Here is a 24,787-nt window from a genome sequence, read left to right as displayed (position 1 = left end):
ATCTGATCTTGGTACCCAGCAGCCTTAAACTTAGCTGCACGGAGTGTCTCAAAGCGGAGCTGCAGCGTGGCTGCTGTGGTGGTGGATATTGCTAGGCTAGAGCATCACGTGGAAAAGCCAGAGCTGGTTTTTCTTTTTCTTCTAACTGAATCTGCAGCATGAAGGGATGACTTTTTGTGCAGGCAGGAGCGTGGTGGTGCAAAGGATGCCCGATGGACCTCCACTCCCTGCTTTGCCATTTATACACAGGTCATGATCTATCTGGACTTTGTTCCAATTCCAATTCCAAACTCTGGCTTTGCTGGACTTCATCATATAGTACCTTTTTTTTTTTTTTTTTCCCCTGCCATTTTAAATGCAAAGTATTGGTGGTGTGGGGGGGCATGTTTCTATATATAAATGCAGTTTCCTAAATGAGTCTTTTAGGTATGCCCTGGGGTGTTTCACCCCGGTTGCGATGTTGTTCTTATGAACTCCATCACGTGCTGTGAGGCCTCTTCCATAAGATACAAATGCCATTAAAAATACCAGGTGGCACTTATTATCCAAATGCAAAATAGCAGAGATCTTAAAACTGCCAGTTCTCCTAAGCTTAACATTGCAGAGCTTCAATGGGAAGTCTCAACACCCTTGGAGAGCACTTGGTACTTGGACTCTTCTCTTCCCTCCCATCTAATGCTGGACATGAAGGATGGTGTCTCTGCCCTGAGCAAGTGCCTGCAGTGACCTCGGTCACTTCTCTTGTCCTTGATCACCTGGGAATGAGTGCAGGCACGGTTATTTTAAAAACATGTCTCTTTCCTTTAAGGCGGGAAATAAAACTGTTGTACGTCTTCTGTCTTCCAGATAGTAAAGCCATAGTTGATGGAAATTTGAAGTTGATCCTTGGTCTGATATGGACCCTTATCCTCCACTACTCCATTTCCATGCCAGTGTGGGAGGATGAAGGTGACGATGATGCAAAGAAGCAGACCCCTAAGCAGAGGCTGCTGGGCTGGATCCAGAACAAAATTCCTTACTTGCCAATCACGAACTTCAATCAAAACTGGCAGGATGGGAAGGCACTGGGGGCTCTTGTTGACAGCTGTGCTCCAGGTAAGTCCTTTCCTCTGATGGTCAGTGTTGTCCTTGCTTGCTGTCCTTGTGGCTGCTCTGCTGTTCCTATGGGAGGAGGTTTTCACTGCTGAGTTGGAGACAGGACTGAGGCTTTCGGGAAAACCTGAGTCCAAAGAGGCCATCTGTGGGAAGCAGCAAGTTGTAAACGACTTGGCTAAGGGAAACACTGGCCTAAAGCAGAATGTGTGATTGCATTATTGGAGGCGCCACGTTTAAGCTTTGTATTGGGTGCAAGGGACAAAGGCGCAAATGCTGGCTCCTAAATGCAAAAAAGACTTGTTCCCACAGCGAGTGCCAACAAGCTTTCAACTTCTGGGCGCAGCAGGAGGCTTCATGTGTTCTCCTGAAATAGGATTGCAGAGGGAGCACAGAGCAGCCAGAAGCTGCACACTACCTGAAATGTCAGTGTTTAGCAAGCTGAGGCTGTGCAGCTTAAGGCGGATAATGTGATGAAGTGTGAGAAAGGCAGTTTCGTTACCTTCCTGTAAAACAGCCTCGCTAGTGCGATTGCTGGTGTTCATCTAACGCAGTCTGGGGTGCTGTGGCAAGCAGTTGAATTTTTCTTTTCCAGATTTGCTGCAGGAGAGCCAGTGAAACATAAATGATGGCTAGATGTATTTGTGCTGAATTTAAAGTGGTGTCTTGCACAGCTTAAATTTAAAGCAGCGTGGTTGTGTGGCCGACTGAAAAGCTATACGTCTTTAGTTGATAGGCAAGGTGGGTGGGAGTCTTTCTGAACGGGCTGTTATTGTCTGTGTCGTTGGGGTCCCTGGAGATGCTGGTTGTTATCTTGCAAGTGTTTGAGCAGCACGTGCTCCGTCTTGTTCTAGTTTACTTCTGCAAAGCTCTGAATATCTTCCTATAGAGCGGTAAAAGTGGCTGTGGGGTTTGTGCTTGGTTTCTTCAGCTAGGGAAGCTCCTTTGCAGATAACACTTAAGAAGTGAAATGTGCTTGCAGGCCTGTGCCCTGACTGGGAGACCTGGGACCCGAAGAAGCCTGTTGACAACGCTCGGGAAGCCATGCAGCAGGCGGACGACTGGCTGGGTGTGCCGCAGGTGAGGCTGTGCAGGCCTGCGGGGAGCACGGCGGCCAGCTGTGTGCTTGTGACTAGCTTGGGTTTAAACTGAGGAAAGCAGGTCAAGTTGCTTGGACACTTTCAAAAGTTACAGTTAACTTGTGTGAAATTGCCTGGGAAAGGGCAAGTTGTAATGAAATGCCCTGCTGCATCTCAGAGCTCTGGCTGTAAGATTTCGTGTCGGTGTCTCCGCTGAAGGCAGCTGGTGTTGCACCATTTAGGGTAGGAGGGAAGGCACACGTGTAGCAGTGCCTGCCCTCTTAGTCCATGGAATTTTGCAGCACCGAATGCCACAGAAGTAAAACTCACTGGCTTAGGAAATCACCTGCAAGGATGGCTTTCCTATGGAGAACAAATTTGCAAACCAGATAGTTTCATAATGATAAAATTGGGACAGAATTGCCAAAGTCTCTGAAGCTCTGGGAGCAGCTTGTGTCGTGAGGGCAGGAGAAGAGACTGGTCGCAAGTTTCGCTTTGCAAGAACTGCAATTCAGAGCTGTAGCATGCGGGATTATGAGTTTCCAATTCTTGCAGTTTCAGTTATCCCCATGTTGCTTTTCAAGAGGAGCATAGCTACTGTTGTCCTGCCTTGCTGCCTGCTCAGTTTGTTGCAATCTCCTGAGAACCCCTAACAATTAAGGCACAAAAAGCCCCAAACCACATTGGGACCATAATGAGCTGCTTGATTTTCTTGCCATGAGATAATAAATGATGTTGTGTGTATCAAAGGGAAAATAGATGTGAGAAATCACATTAACATGTGGGGGTTTTGAAATGTAAGACTGTGTCATAGCTCTGTTTCTGTGTTGACATGCAGTAACCAAGCACTGGTACAATATGCTTAATTGCACTGTCTTTCAGGTTATTACCCCTGAAGAAATTATCCACCCTGATGTGGATGAGCACTCTGTAATGACTTACCTGTCCCAGTTCCCCAAAGCCAAGCTGAAACCGGGAGCTCCTTTAAAACCCAAGCTGAATCCAAAGAAAGCAAGGGCTTATGGCAGAGGTAAGGACTTGGTGAGCTTAAGCTGCACCAAGCGTTCAGCTCTTCAGAAAGCTGGGTGGGGTTTTTCGCTTGTGTTGAACTCCAGACCTACTGTAACTGACTTCAAAGTTTCACTTGTATACTCTTGGTGTGGTGCCTAGTTTCAGAAATACGTGGATATAGTCCAAAAGACACTCCTAGTTCTAACATGTAAATTCCCCAAAGTCTCTGAACCTGTTCTGCAAGCTGCAGCCTCGTACTGCACAGCTGGAAGAAGCAGCATGATACGGGGCTAAAACCACCGTGGTGTGCGATTCAAGCTAGCAGTATTGCTGCCGATGGCTGTTGATGCAGCAGGGAGTGCTTCTCCGGGTAAAGTGCTCCTGTAAAGAGGAAAAAACCTCTTCACATCTGTGTGTCTCTCTGAGCAGGCTCTCTGTAGAGGCAGAGTCTCCCAGGCTTGGTGGCAGATGTGTATTAGGGTGGGCTAATTCTAAATAAGTTATTTTAATTGATTGGAGGTGTGAATACTTCGTTTGCACATGCACAAAGGTGGGTTGGTAGTCCTTCAAAGTTACGTAGTGCCGGGCCTTTGTTTTAAAGGCTGTATTTGCTAATTGGAAGGACTCGTCCATGGATGTTTATGCAACTGTAGATCTATAGGCAGCCTTTCTTTCAACTTACCTTTTAAATGGATAATTTCCTGTAACTTCTGATGTGGTTCTACTCTAGATTGGAATATGATCTCAACTAAATGAATAACAGATTTTTACCTTTAATATGCTTGGTATGTAGCAAGACGTCACTTAAGTGTTACACTTTGTTCTCCATTCCATTTTTTTTTAATTTTTTTTTTAATCCGGGGGCTGTTATCGATCGGTCCTTCAAGATTTTTAGAATTAGTGGGTTCCAGAATTGGGTGTACAAGAGTGAAATGGGAAGAAACAAAACTTTTCTTATTTTTTTCTGGGTTTATGTGAGTTGTTTTTTTTTAAAGTTGATTTTCCATTGAAACTTAACTAGCGGAATGAATGGACATGGACATTATCTTTGCACTGAAGAGCAGTCACTATAGCCAGAAGTGGGTTTAGCACTTAGCCTGCTTGGGTTTATGCCCTTCCTTGGTGCCTTCCACAGCAAACCACGATACATAAGACACATTTATTAGACCCCAAATGTATAGACTTCTATACTCCACTTACTGTGTAGATGACTGATCAGCCTGCCTCAGTCTGTCAAGCCTGGCTTTAGTCATGTTCTTACTCTTTCAAAAACTGGAATTATTTTGTCTTCTGCTTTCATGCGTACGGTGCTCTGGAGCCATTGTAATAGAAATTATAAAGGGTGAGCGGCTCTTCCTGAAAGATTGATGTTTTCCCAAAGTGAATTACCAAAGCAGAGTCACTAGATGTTATTGACAATTCTGACTGCTAAGGTGTGTCGGGACTGAACAGTGACTCCAGCAGCAAGGGGCTCGCTGCCAACTGGGCACGGTCTTTTGGATGAATGAGTAACAGGTCTTCATGCTTCCAGAAAAAGGTGACTGTCAAGTGTGAAGCAGATCAGTCTTAGCATTTTTTATTGTTGTTTTTCCGTGTAAGTTGCTTGTCACCTCCTAACATGAGCCTTGGTTGCAGTGCAGCACCCTGGCCGCCGCGAGGGCAGCTGTGTGTAGACCTGATGTGAAATGAGCCTGCAGAGGTGCTGTGCAGGGTTGTGCAGACCATCAGTAATGCATGGGGAGTTCTCATTGAACCAGGCAAAGCAGGTCTCCTCTAAGAGAGTAAAATCCAGGAGGTGAAACGTAGGCTAAGAAAGTGACTGATGCTGTCCTTTGAGGATGAGCAGTCCTCGTTGTGCTTGCAGAAGGACGGATACTTAACTCCAATACCAGACCCTAAAGCTTGTGCGGTGGGCTGAAGATAGGCAGAGTGAATTTATAGCTGTTTAAACTAGATGATAATCTGGGGCTTAGTTTGAAAGAATGAATATGTCAATTGTTAACACCTTATCAGAATGCTCAGATTTCCTAGTAAAAACATGATCTTCCTTGCATTGCTTTCAACTTATTGTTTTCTGAAGATAAACAAGTTTAGGAATTCTGTTGTTCACAACCACTTCCTTTATAATCTGTCAGACGTTGCACTTTCCACTAATTGTGCTATGGAGCAGTAGTGCCCACGGTTTTATGAATAAGCCAAGGAGTAATTCCCTGGGACGGAAGGGTATATATGTTTAGGCTAGTCTGGAACCAGCAACTTTGGGAAGTTCTTCCACCCACTCGGTCTGACACCAGCATGACAGGTGTCGTGACCTGGGGCTACGTGTAGGGAGATGATGAAACCCTGCTGGTAAACTGCGTGCTGTAGCAGGCCCTGTGCTGGGGAACAAGGAAACTCTGACTAAAAAGTTCAGGGGAAGTGGCACTGAATTGCAGGCTTTTCATGGTTTGAAGAGGTTCCTGCATGCAGTTTGTACAGTGTTCACTCTGGCAAAGTAGTTTGAGCGGCTTTCAAAGAGTAATAAATCTGAGCGGTGTCTGTATGGCAGAGTTCTGGTAATGGAGTAAAATGTCACTTTACTGGATTGTTAGGATCAATATGGGTAGGATGGGTAGGAACTATCTTGCTTAAATAAGTCTTCTGCCCTTGGCTGTAGGGTAGTGCCTTTACCAAAAGGCTTCCCAAAATTTCCCTCCAGCCTCCCTGGTTGCCCTTGCTGCGGTGCAGCACCATTGCAGCGTTCAGCTGTGCGAAGCAGAGCAGCTCGTGAGGAGCAGCTAATGCACATAGGCCAGGCGCTGTCAGTGCCGGCTGCGGGGGACCCTCAGCGCATCGCTCGGGCGGACGGGGGGGAACTTGCTTTCACCTGAACCCGGATGCCAGCAGGGTTCTGGCATCAGCCTGAGATCCTAACACGAGTTAAGCACCAGTGATTCAACCAATTTTTAAAAACGCTTGTGCTGTAAGAGCAGGGGTGGTTGTGAGCCCGATGCTCTGGGCAGCTGGTGAAGAGGTGGCGTGCAGCGGGCTGGGGAAGCTGGTGTTGGGGGCTCGTGCGTCAGCTGGGGGGTGGCCTCCAAACTGCCTCCTGGGTTTTGTAGCAACAGCTGATGTGCCGCTCTGGGTCTGTCTCACAGGGATTGAGCCTCATGGGAACATGGTGAAGCAGCCTGCCATCTTCACGGTAGACACCATCAGTGCTGGGCAGGGAGACCTGATGGTCTTCATAGAGGATCCAGAAGGAAACAGAGAGGAGGTATGTCTTTTAGATTTTGTGTGGAAGAGTAAAGCTGGTCTGAACACTGAAGTTTTTTTGCAGTAACCTTCATCTTTTACAAATAAGGTCTTAACAGATAAGTAATCTAAAAAGAAGTTGCAAAATAATCTTATCAAAAGTGCAAGTCTCAAGCTTTTCCTCATAATTGCGTTACTGGATGAACTTGAAAAAAAAGTCACTGTCTGGAACACAACCCCAGTGTCCAGTAGTTGCAGTGCTTTAGCCTGACTGGCCAAGTACACCCTGACATGTTTTTAGATAACACACATCACTAAATCGCTGTCTGCCCTTACTCATTCTGCAAGAATGGCTAAAGCAGCTATTTAGATGCCATGAATCATTTTGAGTTAAAATGCGGGTTTTAATGTTTATAGAAACTTCTCATCCAAGTGCTCCACTTGATCGTGTTACAACATTCCAGAAAAATACAGCTGTGCATTGGACTTAACGTCTCCTCAGTTTTGGCCTGCCTTAGCAGAGCAGTTAGCAGCAAGGGAAAGGGCTGGGCTGGGAAGAAGGTAGCTTGCTTTGTCTCGTGTAAGGACAAAATCAATGGATTTTTTTTCCCTATGAGAAGAGGAGGTAGCAAGGATCCCTGCTCCCACAGGAACAAGTCTCTCACATTGCTGACTCTGGAAATAGTTTGCTATATCCATATGTAACATAGTTATCTGCTATATTATATATGGATCTAGTTTGAGTATCAAGTGCTACCCAGGAAAGTCTTAGGCTGGCGTGTGCAGGCAGAGCTCAATGATGGATGTGTTTTCTCTCCTAGGCGAAGATAACACCATCCAGTGACAAAAACAAGACCTATTCAGTTCAGTATGTGCCCAGGGTTACTGGACCTCACAAGGTAGGTTGTGTGTCAATAACCAGTATTCTCTTGCTAAACGTGCTCACTGCTCTGCTGGTTGTTAATGTGAGCCCCCGAGGGCTGCCTGTTTACTCGTGGTGTAATATATAATTTGTATATGTATCTATATATAAAATAATAAATAATAACTGCTCTGGGCATCCTGAAGAAAAGGTAACCTGCCGTGGCCTTAATTCCCTGTCTGGGCTATGGTGCTGCCTCCTGCTCGGGGGGAAGCAGGGGTGTGTTGGGGGAAAAGTGTGTGGGCGCTCGGGTATCGGGTGCGGCAGCCGGCTCTCCTCTCACATGGGGCCGCTTTTTGCAGCTCGTGAAGCCAGTTTTGTGGGTTGTCACAGACGCGCAGAGGAAAGTACCAGGTTGTTTCTGTAAGAGTTTCTTTGCTGATGATACTGTACACCATAGGGGTTTTGTGGAGAAGGTTCCTCACTCAGCTCTGTCCCCAGATGCCTGCAGAAGCAGGTTTATGCTGGGTGGTCCTGTTGCTTGACATTTGCCTGAGTGGCTGGTCCCCACAGCCAGCCTGAAAAGATAAATGCAACTTCTGCTGCCACTTCATTGCTGGATGGTGATCTGCCTCTTACCGGCATGTCCAGATTCAAGCATTCCCGCTGGTGTGGCTGACCCTGCGATCAGTGGTGTAACTGCTGGCCACCGCCTTACAGCACTGCATGGACAGGGTGAAGGTTGTGGGATGGATGGTCTCCCTCACCGCTGAGGTGTAGGCTCTCCATGCTAGGAATGCAGGTGCTTGACCCCATGCTTGGCTGCATGGCGGTGGCACTGAGCTCTGCCTCTGCCCCCTGGGTTGAAGCTGATGCTGTCTGTCTCTAGGTTTCGGTCCTGTTTGCTGGGCAGCACATTTCAAAGAGCCCGTTTGAAGTGAATGTTGACAAAGCCCAGGGAGATGCGAGCAAAGTAACAGCAAAGGGACCGGGACTGGAGGCAGCGGGGAACATTGCCAACAAGCCTACCTACTTTGACCTCTACACAGCAGGTAAGCAAGGTGAACAAATGCCAAAATCCTGCAGCTTCCTCGAACACGAGGAGGACCTAAACCTTGTAGGAATAAACAAACAAACTGAAAGTGGATGAGGATTTGCAGCCCCATCAAGTTTAGAGGTGAAACAATAACCAGGCTGCTCTGGAGGCTTCAGCTGTGTATGGGGCGTTTGAAGTGCAGAGCTGAGCTGAGGCAAGAAGGTGCTAAGCATCACCCAGAAATTTGCCATGAGCTTGCTGAATGGCAGCAGGCAAGTTCCTGGCTGGTTTGTTCCTCCAGCTCATTTTAAACCGGAATGTGAAATGCCCACCTCTGAAGGATGAACCGTGAGTAAACTGTAATACGTTCTGTATTTAGCTTTACAGAAAGAATCTGCCACAGTGCTGCTTTGAGTTCATACTTCAATGACAAACTGTCTTCAACCTCTGTTGTCGTTATTAGAGGGCTACTATCTTCATTAGGGCATCTCCATCACATGACTTGTTGCCTGCTATTAGGCCAATGCTGTAGCCTAGAGGAATGAGTCAATAAGATGCTACAAATGCTAATTCATTTAGAACAATGTGAAACTACTTAGGGCAGTTACTTGGAGTATTTAAGCACCGAAATATGCTGAGTAGCATATTTTAAATTGCCTTCTGCCTGAGGGCGCTTAGAAGTAAAATTAAATGTGGTTATAGTGAGGGGAAGTGTTATGTTCAGCCTCTAATTGGGAGAGGGAGTGGTCTGGATCATGTAAAGACATGTCTGGCCTCTGAAAGTGCTAGAAAACTGTTTGTGTTGCATGATGAGTTGAATAAAATGTGAGAGGAGCAGGTGTCTGGACAAAAGGGAGTATGTGCAGTCCAGCAGAGAAGGATCCTTGTCCAGACCAACCTGCACGTTGTTCCAGCTCTCTCAGGCTTTGAAGCATTTTAGATTAAGATCAAACTGACTGGTAAAGTCGTGGGCTAGTCTGTGACGGAGGTGCTACAGGGTGGTAGCAAACCAGGCTGTATGTGTTTTCAGGGCTATAATAGTGTTGTGAAACCCTGTAGCTGGAGCAGCAGAGCCTTGTCAGTTTGGCGGCTTCATGGAGACGCCATCATCCTGTCTTTCCCCCTCCCCACTTGAATGTCTGGTTGCTGTCAGGAGGAGCTGAACCTTTAGGCTGTGTCTAGAAATGGCAGCAGAGGACGGCTGGCTGGGATCCTGAACGCAGTGCACGTTGCTGTGGAGAAGCCAAGGCTCAGCTGGGCTTGTTTCCTTTGCAGGTGCTGGTGTGGGTGATGTGATTGTGGACGTGGAGGATCCTCAGGGGAGAAGCCTTTCTGAAGTTGCAGTAGAAGACAAAGGCAACCAAGTCTACCGTTGCACCTACAGACCTGTTCAAGCTGGTCCTCACATTGTCAAAGTGACTTTTGCGGGGGAGGCAATTCCCAAGACTCCTTGCACTGTTCTAGTCGGAGAGGGTATGCGTTTTAAATATCCACCTAAGTGTAGATGGCCACTGTCCTCCTTAGATGTGATCACAGAATAAGCTTGAATCTTGCCTTGGATGTTCTCTTTACCCTTCAGTGTCTTGGTCCTGATTCAGTGGGTCACCTGGGTATTTGCAAGGGAAAACAGTGCTCTCTGACAGTAATACAGCTTTTGTTGCTAGTGTTTCCCTTCTGCCTAGACCTCCAAATGTTAAGCTGCCCTTTTGTATTTTTTTTAACTGTTTTATGCAGCTATGCAGTGTCTTGCTGTTTTCCACCTCGGTTCCTCAAATGACTATATTTACTGTTTTCCTCCTTAACTGACACCTAACTTGCTTTCTGTTCCATCCTTACGTGCTCCTACGCTTTTAGATCTCTGCTCATCTCTCCTGAGCTACCCTCCATTTGTGGAATTTTGGACTTCACTGCTAATGGCTTCCTAGTTGGTAAGAGGTGTGCAGGATGCTCAGTCATGTTTGCTTTTCATAAGCTTCTAGCTTGTGGCTTGTCCAGGCCAAAAGGGTTTTTGGTTTTGTTGGGGTTGGGGAAGAAAGTTGCAAGCGAGCTGAAGCGGTATGTGACCCAGTCAGTGAAACTGGCTCGACCACAAGCTGCCTGACACAGTTGTGCAAGAGCTTGACAAGCAGTTCCCACTCCACGTGGGGCACGCTCCTGGGTGCTCCCACCGGGTTCTCGGAGCTAGCAGGTGGCACGCAGTTTTTGCTTATGCTGTCCTGAGTAGGACACACAGTGATGTTGGCTGCTGCAGGGGCGAGGGTAGGCTTGTAAGCTATTGAAATGAGTCAAAACCGAACAAGCTGCTTGGCAGACTTGTGCTTCTGCTGTAAGCACGGCCTGTTTTGGGGAAATGCATGTTGGGTTTATGCTGCTGGAAAACTCTTGATTATTTGTAAGTCTCTTCAAAACCTTCAGGTCTCTGGAGTTGAAGACCACGTGATAGCTGTGATTGTATGATGGAAACTGTTCATAAGAGTGCGTTACTTATTTATGTAGCCACTCTGCAGGCCTGGAGAGGCACTTGGAGTAAAGGGGTTAAGCGTAAGCTGAAGCTCAGTTTATGTAGTATGTAACCTACTGCCCCTACCCATGGCTGCTTCGGTCTGCAGAGGGCTCGATGGCTTTGCTTCCCAAAGTGTGAACCGCGATGAACTGGGATTTTGTTGTGACATCTCTTAACGAAGCACGTGCAGAACTCTGCTTTGCTAATAGCAGTTATTCCAGGCATGTGCTTCTGAAAGACCAGCACAGTAACACAGTTCGCTGGGGCTTATCTGCAAGGGGAGACTTCACCCTGTGCTGCAGTGTGATGCAAAAGGCATCAAGAAGGTTGTGCCTTGTACAGTGAATATCTGTACGTGATAGCTGTGTAAAAGTTTTGTATTGGTAACGACATGAAATTAGAAAGCAACAGGGCTTCAGCGTTTGCTTTAATTGTAAAAAGCGGCCCTTGCAGTGTTGCCTGGCTGCCCTGAACGCTGCTACCCAGGAGCCATGGAGCACAGGCAGCGGCTGGGCAGACTCCTGTCTGGCTGCCTTAACGCTATAACCTTAAAACTTGTGCTGAAAGCTAAGCTGTGGTTGCCCTGAGTCAACATTAAACTAAAGGTTGTTCCAGGCTGGCTAGGCTACATCTGTGTTAGGAATCAAAGATGGTATTGATGTCTGAAATTCCCTTGCAGCCTGCAATCCCAACGCTTGTCGTGCCACTGGTAGAGGTCTGCAGCCCAAGGGCGTCCGCATGAGGGAAACGGCTGACTTCAAGGTTGATACGAGAGCAGCGGGGAGTGGGGATCTCGGCGTGACTATAAAGGGACCGAGTAAGTGTTCGGGTGAATTTGTGCTGTGGATATGTTCTGGAGAAGGTAGGGAAGCAAAAAGGAGGACCAGTAAGGAGGTGGTGGCCTGATGGAACTGATGGGACTTGTGTCACCATAAAAAGCTGAATTTCAGAAGGATTTTCTGGTACTTGCTGTCTAGCGTGAAGGCTTTGATCTGCAGGGCTGGGTAAGACTACCCCTGGTTTTAGTTGTCTCCATTTTAATGCGTATCAGTTAGCAAAACAGAAAATCCACGTGTCTGCCTGCCGTGGCCTCCAAGCTTTATGGGTTCACATTGCATCTTCCATCTGATCTGTGTGAGCAAGTCACACTCCAGGGTCTCTGGCAGGGTGGGAATCCTGCTTTTGTAAAGCTAGGAATGGCTCAGAGCAGCGCTCCTGGCTGCACTGGATGCTTGGGCATGTGAGCAGGGGAAGAAAGGGTCAATGGAAGCTGTAGGCTGACATGGAGACCTTCTGCCAGGATCTGTCCCCGGGTCCTTTGCTGTGTCCTGAGCTCTGGACGTGGCCCTCTGCCTGGACCTTGGCAGGCTGGGGCCATGGGAGTGCTGGCAGCCGCTGGCTCACGCAGTGGCTCCTGAGGCTGCCGGCGGCAGTGGATGTGCTGCTGCTCTCCAGGAGCTGCTGTGCTTGTGTTGTACTTGTGAGCTGGTCACCTCCCCCCAGCTGGGGCTGTATTAAAAGGTGCATTGTATTGCCTTCACCTCCTCCACACGCACAGTGCTCTGACTGTGTGGCTTAATGCACTTGGGGGTGGGGGGGAGCAACAGACGTATCAATGTAGATTTTAGTGTATTAAGCTTTTCTCCCTAAATTCTTCATCTTGAAGAAAATGAAAAGTAGGCATTCCCTGCATACTTGTGGTTGCAAAGTCTGACAAATGTTAAGCTTTTTTGTTTTAACATATGACATGCATCATACTGCAGACTAAGAAAATAAAACACAAGGGAACCTATTAAGTCTGGTAACTTAAAATACTTTCTGCTGTATTTCTTCTGGAAGTGTTTGCTGTCTTTGTCCTAGAGGGCAACTAGAACTAACTTCCCTTATAACCTGACCTTTTCTTTTTTTTGGTGGAAGAAATTTATTCTTGCAAGCTAAAATAAATACTAGAAAACGTGAACTTGTCTGAGTAATTGAAGGCAGGATGGAAGCTGTTAAGTTTAATGCTGAACTGATCTTTCAACAGAGGGCTTGGAAGAGCTGGTGAAACAAAAAGGCTTTATGGATGGTGTATATGCATTTGAGTATTATCCAGCTACCCCAGGGAAGTATGTTGCCACGATTACATGGGGTGGGCACAACATCCCAAAAAGGTGAGTTAGAAGTAGCTTTGGTACCGTTTTTGTACCCTTCGGTGGGTTGTGTAGTTGGTGGGCTTTTAAAGCAACACTAACCTTTGAAAAAAAAACTCTGGAGGGACAAGTTAGTGGCAAGCAGTTGCTGTGACAGTTTTGCCACAGCCTTAAAACAGGCTGTAGATACTTATATTGGTAAAGCTTTGAAGGGTGATTCGCATCGATCATGCTGAACCCAAAAAGATGACTACAAAACACAATAAAACTTGGTGGATCGTGTGTTTTGGACTTCGCTGTGAGTTCCTGGAGGGATCTGTTATTTTAGTGTCCAGGGCTACAACAAGCAGTGCAAGCCAGGTATTTGGCACTCGGGATTTGTGGGTGCAAGATGTAAGCACGCAATGGGTTGATGACCTCTTTGCCAGAAAGACAGTCTGCTGGGCATTGTGCCACCACATGATAACATCTATTAATTTGGAAAATCCAATGTAAAGCCTCATTAAAATGCCTGGGGGGAAAAGTGGATGCTGTATTTGTCCTCATTTCTAATCCCATGCTTTGCTTTTGTCTTGTAGTCCCTTTGAAGTTCAAGTGGGTCATGAAGCAGGTCCTCAGAAAGTGCGAGCCTGGGGGCCAGGACTGCATGAGGGGGTTGTGGGCAAATCGGCTGACTTCGTGGTGGAATCCATTGGCACAGAAGCTGGCTCTCTTGGTATGTTAATTACTTTGTGTGCCTGAAATACTTATGTATTGCAATGTTAGCAACAAACTCATGAGAAACAACAGCTTTCCCAGCAGTAAAAAAAAAATGTCTATAAGACATTTTGGTCTGAACACAAACTTTTATCAGAGCATCAAAGGCAAGTCCTAGAGATAGGAAAGTGTGTGATAAGGAGTGTTAATCTGTGGTTTTGTGGGATGAGATCCAGAAAGGAATGATGGATTTTCTCCCATGTTGTTGAAGAAGGGTAATAGAGAGCATCATGTGTGGTTATGGCTAATAAAAAGCAATTTGGGGAAGTGGGGTTATATTAGCAGCCACCACAAACCTAACGTGAGGAACTTCCTTGTTCCTGTTGCAGGCTTCGCCATAGAAGGCCCTTCTCAGGCTAAAATTGAGTGTGATGACAAGAACGATGGCTCCTGTGATGTGAAGTATTGGCCCAAAGAGCCTGGTGAATATGCTGTGCACATCATGTGTGATGATGAGGACATAAAAGACAGCCCTTACATGGCCTTCATCCGACCGGCTTCAGGAGACTTCAACCCGGATAAGGTGGTGTATACCTTATGGTATGGCGTAACGCGTATTTGATATCACAATGGTAGAGATGTTTCTGAGGGCTTCTGGTGACAGACTTGACTCTTAAGCTACCTCTGCTTAAAGCTCTTGAATTTGCTGTGGTCCAGCCAGATACTACTCAGCTTTTTCTAATAACACTGTTGTGGTTTTGATTTAATGCAATGACAACTTGCTGAATTAGTCCAGATTCTCAACTTTCACACTAGCCTCTACTTGTATCCCATGCTTCATGGGTTTTGTGGGAAGGAGAAGGTCTTTAGAAATAAATGGCTTAGTTTTACTTCTCTTCCTGAACTGCAAGCTAAGACTCTTGGGGTGTTTTTTTTAGGTGAAGGCTTATGGCCCGGGCTTGGAGAGGACTGGCTGTATAGTGAACAATCCTGCTGAGTTCACAGTTGAAACCAAGGATGCCGGGAAAGCACCTCTGAAGATGTATGCGCAGGTAAAAAGCCAAAGGCAGCTAGGTGAAACTTCAGCAGAAGGGCTTTAATGCTGTTGAGAAAATGCCTTAAGTATTTCTGCTTGCTTACGTACCACTTAATTCTGGGCATATGTGTAATTCTCTCAAAGCTCTGCGCTTTGATCTGTGTAATGTAGTCAGGTAACAAACCTGACTCAAGACAAGGTGACTTCTCCCTGGTGTATGAAATATATGGCTTTGCTTCCGTACTTGGAGTCTCCTTGGCAAAGCAAGCTGTAATTTCCTAGAGTTGTCATTTGGAAGCACCTGAAGTGTCTCTGAGCCTGTGACTTTCAGACGAGCTTGTTAAAATATGTGTTGTAGGACGGTGTTAGGAATGAGCAAGTGTTAGATGAGAAAGATTTACAGGAGTGTAATTTGCGTGTTTCTTCAGTGTTTCTGAGCTGCAGTTCTGCGAAAAAAACCCACAATGCATTTTGGAACAGTCTTGGGTTGTTCAAACTACACAAACATTTTTAAAGTACCTGTACCTTCTGCTTGTATTACTGCTTTTTAGGATGGAGAAGGAAACCCCATTGATATTCAGATAAAGAGCAAGCCTGATGGTGTGTTTGTCTGTTCCTATGTCCCAGTTAAACCAATCAAACATACAATTTCTGTTGTCTGGGGAGGAGCCAACGTGCCCAATAGCCCGTTTAGGGTAAGTACGGAGGTGGATATTACTAGTTCTAGCCAAGCAGGATGTACATGCTCACAACTACTTGTCGTTACAACTGAGATGATAAAACCATTCTGTGAACTTCAAGGAGGTGTTCCTTTCTGCTCCCTGTTTTTTAGCAATCAGTCCACTTGAAAAAAGCTTTCTGTTTTGACAAGCTCACGTGTTGGAGGTCTCCTGTCAGTCCAGCTCAGCCCGGGGGAGTCAGGGCAATTCACTCTTACCTTGGTAGTCTTCTCCTGTAGCCTTCCCCCAAGCAAAGCTCTGACATGACGGTGGTGTTGAGCATGACACAGATGTGTGATTCTGGCTCTTGTGAATCCATGTAGGTCCTTATAGGTCAAGGGAGTCATCCTCAGAAAGTGAAAGTGTTTGGACCTGGTGTGGAGAGAACTGGCCTGAAAGCGAATGAGCCAACCCACTTCACTGTTGACTGCACAGATGCAGGAGAAGGTAAAGGCGGGCTGAGCTGTAGCTGTGGTATCAGGAACCGCATGTCATGCCAGGGGAGGGATTATGTACTGTTTCAGGCTGGTTTTCCTTGCTTCGTGGAAAAACCTTGGGAAGCAGAACACCGCAGTGAATTGCGATGTGATCTGTTACATCAATTAATGTGGTGACTTGAACAACTACTGGAAATAGGAATGTGCTGGCTGTTTGGCTTGCAACGTCTGTACTGTCCACTAGGAAAATGTCCGTTTGCTTTTCCTAGGTGATGTCAGCGTTGGAATTAAGTGCGATGCTCGTGTAGTCAGCGATGAGGAAGAAGACATAGATTTCGACATCATCCACAATGCTAATGACACGTTCACAGTGAAGTACGCACCACCTGCTGCTGGACGCTACACTATTAAAGTGCTTTTCGCAGGAGAGGTTTGTAATCTTCATTTTACAGCCTGGTGTTTCTGGAGGCAGTTTATCTGCCCTTTGATCACCAAGCACGTGCCAGTTCACAGCTGGCTGTGGTGGTTTACAGCTGACTCCTTCCATTTCAGCTCACGTGCGCTTTGTCTGGTCACTGTTTCTAGAAACACTTTTGTAGTTCTTGAAGGTAAACAAATGAGAGGGCTTGGCTGGAGCTAACTGAAGTTCAAGCATGTGGTGTGTTGAGCTGGCACGATGAGCATGGTCTCAGTGATGGGGCAAAGCTGCTTTCTCAAGGATAGAAAACCTCGGTGACTTTCCAAGGAACATGGGAATAAGAAAAAAGTTTTCCTTAAAAAAAAAAAAAAAAAAAAGGAGGGAGAGAGGCCCCTGCAAACTGTTCAGCTGTTATCTTTGCCCTAGATTTTGAAGGAAACTACTTAGTAAGGCAGAGCAGAGTGTTTAAGTGAGGTGACATTTTACACAAGATGGTGCTGGAGTTAAAGCAGGATTACCTTAAAATGATTGCCTGTCTAGTTTTGGCTAGTGACGAGTGACCTGATGAGGTTTAGAGCTGTGTTTCTGTTGCAGGAAATTCCTGCCAGCCCGTTCAGAGTTAAAGTGGACCCCTCGCACGATGCCAGCAAAGTGAAAGCTGAGGGACCTGGGCTGAACAAAACTGGTGAGAGCTGGGTTGAGCTGGTGTGGCCAGTGCTGGACTGTGAGGGGCTGTTGCAGGGAAGCCACTTGCCTGGCTGAGCATCTCTGCGATGCCATCCTGGATACAGCGGGGGGGTGGGGCAGGGCAGGGCAGGTGGCTGGAAACAACTCTGTTCCCTGGGCGTTTTGCTTGACTGGGCTTTGTAGGCACCGAATGCTTCTTGGGAAGAGTTTCTCTGTGTGAGCTCTGCATAAATTAGAATTAACATTTTTCTTCAGGTGTGGAAAATGGCAAGCCAACACATTTCACTGTGTTCACCAAGGGAGCTGGGAAGGCACCGCTGGATGTGCAGTTCAGCAGCCCAGCGCCCGGAGAGGCGGTGGCAGATCTCGATATCATTGACAACTACGACTATTCCCACACTGTTAGGTACACTCCAATACAGCAGGTAGGTCCTGTAGGAGTACAAGAGTGAATGGCTCGTGTTGCTGTAGTGCCATGACCTCCCTCCCTGGTGCCTGTGCACGGATAAATGAGCAGATGAGACTTGCCAGGGTGTCCTGTTCCCCAGGATCCCTAAAGCCTGCAGGACAATAGGGACTAGAAAGCAGTAATGCAGTTTTCTGGTGTGTAGTTACTAATAGCTTGTCACTGTTTTCTGGGAACAAGTGAGCTGTTGAAGCAGCAGCGCACAGCTCGTGGTCATTCCACAGCTCATCAGTCGAAGCAGGTGGTGAACCTTTGCAGGGTCTGAAACGGAGGTGGCTCCTGCCCCAGCTGCTCTGGGCTGCCACGGTCCTGCAGAGCCAGGGCTGGGATGTGCTGCCGATCAGCAGGCTGCTGTAAGTGCAAACCAGAGCAGGGGCAAAACGCGCAGTGTTCGGTGATGGTGCAGCAGCTCCCCAGTAGGAAAGTGAATGGGTTGGTGCTGAGAAGGGAAGCTGGGCTGCAGATGAAACGCGTCAAAGTATTTGTGTTTGAGGTTTGCCCTTGGGTTGGAAAAAATTTCAGTCTAACTCGTTTTGATTCGCAGACAGAGGCTTCCTAGCAACGCCATTAAAGAGCTGAAAGTGGAGCTGCTAATAAGTAGAAGTATTCTTCCTAGTGCTGTGCTTGCATGTTGGTAAAGGGCCATTAAACACCAGAATGCACGAATCTCATGTATTTCTGAGGATGTAGGTGTGGTAGTGCTGAGATGAAAGTGTTTTGCTGCTCTGGTTCTGCTGAACAAACACATGAGCTACTCGGTCATCTGCACCAGCTTCCTTGAATGTAGCTGTGTAAAAGTGGATTGATATGGAGGACTGCAGCATTATTTATCTGACAATGCTGGATTAGCATTCTTGGAAGCACCATAAAGCTAGCATTTGTTTTTGGATAAAGCAGTTGCATGATCTCAGGATGTGGCTGGCATGCCTGTTTGGAGAAGCTTTAGCTTGTTCAGTCAGGGTTGGTTATGCAGAAGGGAGCAAAGTCATCTGAACTTCATGCGCACTCGTGTGTGAGCAGTATCAGATTGCTATGTTTCACGTGAAAAACAGCAACGAAACAAGCCAGGATGCACAAACCAGGTTTCCTACTTGGGTCTCCCATCTGGAGAACTACCTTGGGTCATGGAGGAGCTGTGGACTTAGAGGAGATGCTTGCAGGGAGCAGTGGCAGGAAAGCAATGGTTAAAAAGAGAAGACGAAAATAGACTGCACAGTAATTAAGTAGCCTTGATGTCCCTCCAGGCTGTGAGCATGTAGGTTGTTCCTGGACTCTGTCTTTCTCTGGTTCATAAGCAGTAGCTTTACGCGTGAGACTGGACTCTTCAGATCCGGGGGAGGATGGACTAGGTAGTTAAATTCCTGAGGGACTGCGTCAGCAGCAGAGGAGCCTTGGTTTAATGCTGTTTACGAAGCCTTATCTATCTTGTGGTGTTGCTACAGCTACCCGTGTGTGTGTTTTCTAAAAACAACCAAGAATAATCATGGAAGCTATTCACTAGCTTGCATGAAACATCCATGATTATTTCACTTGGGAGCTGAACCGGCCAAGAATGAAAAATAAGCAAATATAGTGACTATAGCTAAAATATGGACTGCGGTAGGAGAGAATAAAAGGAGCACACATCGTGGGCTGGAGCTTGCCATGGCTGTGTGGTATTCCAGCCAAAATACACAACAGCATTAATCTTTCTGACTTGTAGAGCTTAAACCCCTGGTATTTCAGATGCTGTAATAATACGGCCTCTTTGGAGGCTTGGGTTTGGCCTGGCCTTTCCATGTGGTGGAAAGGGGATACCTGGTCTGGAGCACTGGGACATTCATTCAGCTGTTGGGTCTGAGTGCTGGGAGGGTGGGAGCCAGCCGGAGCCAGAGGTTTTGCCAGGCAGCTTCAATACAGTCTAATTAAATGTTGGAAAGAACTGTTGTTTTTCTCTCTTCCTGTGTTAAATAAAGACCGTTTAATACTTTGAAGGGCTGCAGTGGGATGAGAGCTTGAGAGTCCATAAACCAGTAAGTTTGGCTGTGGTCAGCTGAAATGGATTAGTTGAAGTGGTTATGTACTGCCTGGATGCGAGTGTGTCTGTGTGAAGTGAGGAACTGATCTAACTTGTAAATTCTCCAACTAGGGTCCGATGAAGGTTTTGGTAACTTACGGTGGTGATCCTATCCCCAAAAGCCCTTTCACTGTGGGCGTCGCTGCTCCGCTGGACCTAAACAAAGTTAAAGTCAGTGCACTCGAAAACAGTAAGTACCTCTGGGCTGGAAGCCCCATCGCCTGCCTCTGAAGTCTTGCCTGAACCTGGGTGATAGCCAGCATGTCCTGCTGGAACACAAGTGGGCAAGACAATCTTGTTTTTACTTGCCGCTGTTGGGGATCAACCAGCTCCAACTTTATAGCTTGACCAGTTTGACTTAGCTGGGTCTTTTGAGGACTGAATTTCAATTTAGATTTTTTATTATTCTTCTTCTTTTTGGCAAAGATTACACAGCAATGTGGACAAAACATGTGTTGAGGTGTAGACCATTGTGGTGAACAGAGCCGGACTCTTCACCGGGCTGGGTACCTGCTGATGAAATCTGGTTTCCCTGGGGCTAGGGGGCTGTTTGTGGAAATAGATATAACTGCTGCAGCGCAGGCTGTCATTCATACTCCTTGTTTTCTAAAAGTGGAAAAACTTAGGGCTGTGAAATGCTGTTGCTTTCCTGAAATGAGCCTCTGACACTGTCAGGCTAGGTCTTACAGGCTTGTTTAGCACTGAAGTTTTGTAGCTCAAATTAACCGAAGCACTTGTTTGTTTGTTTGGTTTGGTTGGATTGGCAGGTTTTTTCGCATGCAGAGGGATGCAGACTGAGCAGGGCTCTGCCAGTGCTTGCTCCCTCAGTGGTATGTGCATGAGAGAGTTCTTAGAGCATTGTCTGATGCTGAGTGCTTAAAATAGTAATAAGGGGTTTGTCTTTTTCAGGAGTGGAAGTAGGAAAGGACCAGGAATTTGTAATTGACACCAAAGGAGCTGGTGGGCAGGGTAAACTGGATGTTAATATTTCCAGTCCTCTAAGGAAAGCTGTGCCGTGTCTGGTGGAACCGGTTCTGGGTAAGGAGTGCAGCACTGCAAAGTACATCCCAAGGGAAGAAGGACTGTATGTGGTGGACGTCAGTTATGATGGCAACCCAATCCCAGGGAGCCCCTATACTGTGGAGGCCATGCTGCCTCCAGACCCTTCCAAGGTGAGTGGTTTAGGGCTGTAACAGCAACCTGGGAACTGAACTGTGGGCCACTGCATGAGGCTTGGCTTGGTTTTGGCCAAACCAGACCCAGGAACTTCCTTACTCAGAGCGCAGAGTCATTCCTTGTGTGGGCTCTGTGACTCATGGAAGTCGTTCTTGTAACACTATTTGAGAAAACATTGAACTAATTAAGAATACTGCAAGCATCCCGTGTGGTGTATTCTCTTCCAGGTAAAAGCTCATGGTCCAGGTCTCCGAGGGGGTCTTGTTGGAAAACCAGCCCAATTCACGATAGATACCAAAGGGGCAGGAACTGGAGGTTTGGGTTTGACGGTAGAAGGTCCATGTGAAGCTAAAATTGAATGCTCAGACAACGGTGATGGAACCTGCTCTGTCTCCTACCTGCCTACAAAGCCTGGAGAGTATTTTGTAAACATCCTCTTTGAAGACGTTCACATTCCTGGTTCGCCATTTAAGGCAGACATTGAAATGCCATTTGATGCCTCTAAAGTCATTGCCACGGGCCCAGGTCTGGAACGTGGTAAAGTAGGTGAGGCAGGGCTGCTGAACGTTGACTGCACGGAGGCGGGTCCCGGGGACCTGCGGGTGGATGTGGTCTCGGATGCTGGTTCCAAAGCAGAGGTCCAGATCGATGACAACAAAGACGGGACCTATGTTGTAACGTATGTGCCGCTCTCGGCTGGCATGTACACGATCGTGATGAGATACGGAGGAGAGCAAGTGCCTAAATTTCCAGCTCGGCTCAAAGTGGAACCAGCTGTGGACACAAGCAGAATTAAAGTGTTTGGGCCAGGAGTGGAAGGGGAAGGTAAGAACAACTGTTGGTATCAGAGTTTGTAAGACTTGCGGTCCTTTATCTTGCACAGAGTATTCTGAGCATTAAAAATTGTAGCGGCCTTGCATGTTCCCATCGTGACCCTTAGACGAGGGTGTTTCGTTATGTTCCCAAATGAGTTGTTTATTGTGCTGGTTCACAAAATGTTCTGTCATTGGAAATAAATGTAGTTCTTGAAGTGACTCTTCAAAATGTATCCTGCAGACGTCTTCCGAGAAGCTACAACCGAGTTCAGTGTGGATGCTCGACCTCTAACGAAGGATGGTGGTGACCACATCAGGACACAGATTGTGAACTCATCCGGCTCCCCCACGGACTGTCTCATCCAAGACAATGCTGATGGAACGTATTTGGTAGAGTACACGCCGTTTGAAAAAGGTAACCTCTGGTTTGTTGGGTTTTTAACTTGGGAAAACCAAGAGCAGGCAGCTCTTCTGACACTTTTATTTGGCAAACTGCTGAGGTCTGCCGGTAACTTGTTGGCATCTTAGCAGGGTTTTTGCCAGTAGAGGAGCTAATTCTGCAGGAACTAGCTCTATTTTAACTTGGAAGAATTGACTTTCACAGTAACTTGGCTTCAGAAGAACAGTGTGTAGATGGCATCTTGGTTGCGAAACACCAGTGAAGTCTTGTGAAATTTAGGAGGCAGCTCTTACCCGTATACTGACATTTAAGTCTGTAGCATCTTGTAGAAGTGATGTTAATTGATGAGAATATTTAGGGAATTCAGGACACGTTTTCTTCCTCTTTAACAGGTCCACACACAGTCAGTGTAACGTATGACGGTGTACCTGTGCCAAACAGTCCCTTCAGAGTGAATGTGACAGAGGGCTGCCACCCCTCACATGTGAAGGCACAAGGAGCTGGACTCAAAGAAGCTTTCACAAATCAGCCAAACGCCTTTTCAGTTGTCACCAGGTAACCAGGCCTGTTTGATCCTTAAGGAATAGCCGAGGGAGAAAGGAGTGTATTGGGCTGTGCGATGCAGGATGCTAAATCCAGTACAAATATTTATGAAAAGGCCAAACTGTGTCCTCCTGATTGCTGTGTGCTGCCTCACCGTGTACTGAGCACTTCGCTCGCAGAGATTAGGGGTTGATAGTGGTTGAGGATAAAAGGCTATGGCAATGCAAGTGAGGTTATGCTGAACAGCTTTGCGTACCAGAGCGTGCTGAAGGCTGAACATTACAAGTCAGATTACTGCGTTGGAAATACAGCCAGAGCATGTGGAGACTACGAAGCTGCTGTTAGAAGCAGGTGATTCTAACAATGTGCATTTCTGTCTTGCAGAGGAGCAGGAATTGGTGGCCTTGGAATAACTGTTGAAGGACCTTCAGAGTCTAAAATTAGCTGTAAAGATAACAAGGATGGGAGCTGCAGTGCTGAGTACATTCCTTACGTTCCAGGAGACTACGATGTTAACATCACCTACGGGGGCAAGCATATTCCTGGTAAGAACTCTTGCTCAGTGGCCCTCATGAGGGAAGGTGCTGAGCTGAGGACTCAGTACCTTGGCTGCATCTCACTCGTGCTGCAGGATGGGTGCTGGGGTTTGGTTTTCTATTTTTCCTGGGCATTCAGGCAGGAACAGCGGTGGTGTTTGTTCCTCACACCCGGTAGGGAGGCGCAGAGCCCTTGGTGCTGTGGTGCGGTAGTTTTGAGGAAGGGCTGCGGTCTCGTCACACTTCTGAAATGGCCTCAGTGGGGATGTGGAGGAGTGTCGCAGCACTCTCCAAACTATCAAGCTGTTAATAAGGTCTTTTACTATCTCATACCAACATACTCTTCATGCCAGTCCCTCTGCTGCCTTCTCCTCACCTCATCCAGGGCCTGCTCCCTCTTCACTTGCTTTTCCTCTCTCCTCTTCTTCCTCGGCTGCTCTCTCCATTGGCTCTCAACCACTTAACAGAACCAGTCACAGCTGCACCTGATCTACATCAGCCAACCCACAGTTGTATATTATCAATGCTAATTAACCCGGCTTCGTTCCTCTACAGAGGAGCCTCACAAGTGGCCTGCGTGGCACTTTGTTTGCACATCTGTTTTCTTTCATGCGTTTTTTCCTGAGGTGTGAGAAGCGGTTGGATCACAACTGAATTGTTGAGTAGACAGTGAAAATGGAGAAGCACCGTCATTACGCTTCTGGCTTTTGCAGAAGCAGAGGAGTAAGGTGGAGGCTGTTGTTCCTGCCCAAGGTTGAGGGGTAGTAATAAAAAAGCCCAAGGAAAAGTGGGGACAAAGATCTTTGATTTCCCGTAGCTGTTAACTCTGTGGTGTTGAACACTTGCTGTGTTAACTTCCAGGCAGTCCTTTCAAGGTTCCTGTGAAGGATGTTGTGGATCCCAGCAAGGTGAAGATAGCAGGACCAGGTCTGGGAACAGCTGTTCGAGCCAAGATCCCACAGTCCTTCACCGTAGACGCCAGCAAGGCAGGAGTAGCACCCCTTGAAGTGGTGGTGGCAGGACCCAGAGGTAAGAACTGAAGTACTCCATCCAGCTGTGCCCCTGGCTCTGTGTTTGGGTGGGTAATGTGGTCCTGGCCCTGCTTGCGAAGGTGGTGATATACCACTTGAACGAACATTTCCCTCTGTTGCTGTTCATCTGGCACGTGCATCTTGGCAGTTGACCCATGTGTCCTACTGTGAAAGGACGAGAACTGTGTCCTAGGTAGGGCTGCTTTGGGCAGTGTCTTTGGCTTTATCCTAATCTTCAGGGCTGGGAGAAGTGACGTTGAGTAACTGTCACTGCTGAACAGCGGTGGCTTAGATTTAGACATCAAAAAGTAGATCCAGAGTCTCACATGTGAGTGATGACTTGAGAAACCTGTGTCACTGGGTTGCAGAGTCTCTGAGACTTGGTGGAACCGCTCAGTGGTCCCCAGAGGGGCAGCAAGGCCCTCAAGCTTTAGCACTGATGATGTTGGCATTAACCTAGGAAGCTGTATCTTGCTGGCACGGTACCTCAGCAGCAATTACCTTCTGGCTGCAAGTCTCACCTTGCTAGGAGGCGAGAGCTGCTTCCCCACTCGAGCATCAGGCCACGCTGATGCGGGTGCCCCTCAGGTAAGCGTTCTTTAATTTTAGCGGATGAGGCGTATTCCCAGGGATGGCGCTCCCCATTGAAAGTGATTTCGGATTTCTTTAAAGGTGATCGAGAGGGTGACACTCAGACAGGTTTGGACTCTCAACTAACTGCTGGCAATTTTGGCTCTTGGAAATCCAATTGGCAACAGCAAGAATCATCTGGAGGAGGGAGTGGGAACCAGTGGTGTTGCTTTTAAGCTTTGCATGGCAGCT

General features: G+C 47.2%; 1 protein-coding gene across 5 annotated transcripts in view; it reads left to right on the top strand.

The window, feature by feature from the left end:
- The window catches only part of FLNB (filamin B), a 73,799-nt gene that overhangs the window by 23,958 nt on the left and 25,054 nt on the right, over window positions 1-24,787 (top strand). For 3 of the 5 annotated variants that reach the window (XM_040589248.1, XM_040589252.1, XM_040589247.1), the window contains exons 2-26: window positions 847-1,095; window positions 2,075-2,172; window positions 3,054-3,201; window positions 6,320-6,438; window positions 7,238-7,315; window positions 8,168-8,330; window positions 9,590-9,787; window positions 11,497-11,634; window positions 12,844-12,970; window positions 13,528-13,664; window positions 14,035-14,228; window positions 14,584-14,697; window positions 15,233-15,376; window positions 15,724-15,847; window positions 16,107-16,267; window positions 16,850-16,940; window positions 17,198-17,367; window positions 19,537-19,654; window positions 20,374-20,636; window positions 20,868-21,465; window positions 21,697-21,870; window positions 22,248-22,410; window positions 22,783-22,943; window positions 23,796-23,963; window positions 24,575-24,664. In XM_040589248.1, coding sequence (XP_040445182.1) covers window positions 847-1,095; window positions 2,075-2,172; window positions 3,054-3,201; window positions 6,320-6,438; window positions 7,238-7,315; window positions 8,168-8,330; window positions 9,590-9,787; window positions 11,497-11,634; window positions 12,844-12,970; window positions 13,528-13,664; window positions 14,035-14,228; window positions 14,584-14,697; window positions 15,233-15,376; window positions 15,724-15,847; window positions 16,107-16,267; window positions 16,850-16,940; window positions 17,198-17,367; window positions 19,537-19,654; window positions 20,374-20,636; window positions 20,868-21,465; window positions 21,697-21,870; window positions 22,248-22,410; window positions 22,783-22,943; window positions 23,796-23,963; window positions 24,575-24,664 — 4,188 coding nt within the window. The remainder of the gene's footprint in view (window positions 1-846; window positions 1,096-2,074; window positions 2,173-3,053; window positions 3,202-6,319; window positions 6,439-7,237; window positions 7,316-8,167; window positions 8,331-9,589; window positions 9,788-11,496; window positions 11,635-12,843; window positions 12,971-13,527; window positions 13,665-14,034; window positions 14,229-14,583; window positions 14,698-15,232; window positions 15,377-15,723; window positions 15,848-16,106; window positions 16,268-16,849; window positions 16,941-17,197; window positions 17,368-19,536; window positions 19,655-20,373; window positions 20,637-20,867; window positions 21,466-21,696; window positions 21,871-22,247; window positions 22,411-22,782; window positions 22,944-23,795; window positions 23,964-24,574; window positions 24,665-24,787) is intronic. The other 2 variants (XM_040589251.1, XM_040589250.1) reach the window with 1 other exon arrangement.

This window comes from Falco naumanni, chromosome 4, assembly GCF_017639655.2.
Source record: "Falco naumanni isolate bFalNau1 chromosome 4, bFalNau1.pat, whole genome shotgun sequence".
In the NCBI taxonomy this organism is placed as follows: domain Eukaryota; kingdom Metazoa; phylum Chordata; class Aves; order Falconiformes; family Falconidae; genus Falco; species Falco naumanni.
This window is presented reverse-complemented; position numbering and strand designations above follow the sequence as displayed.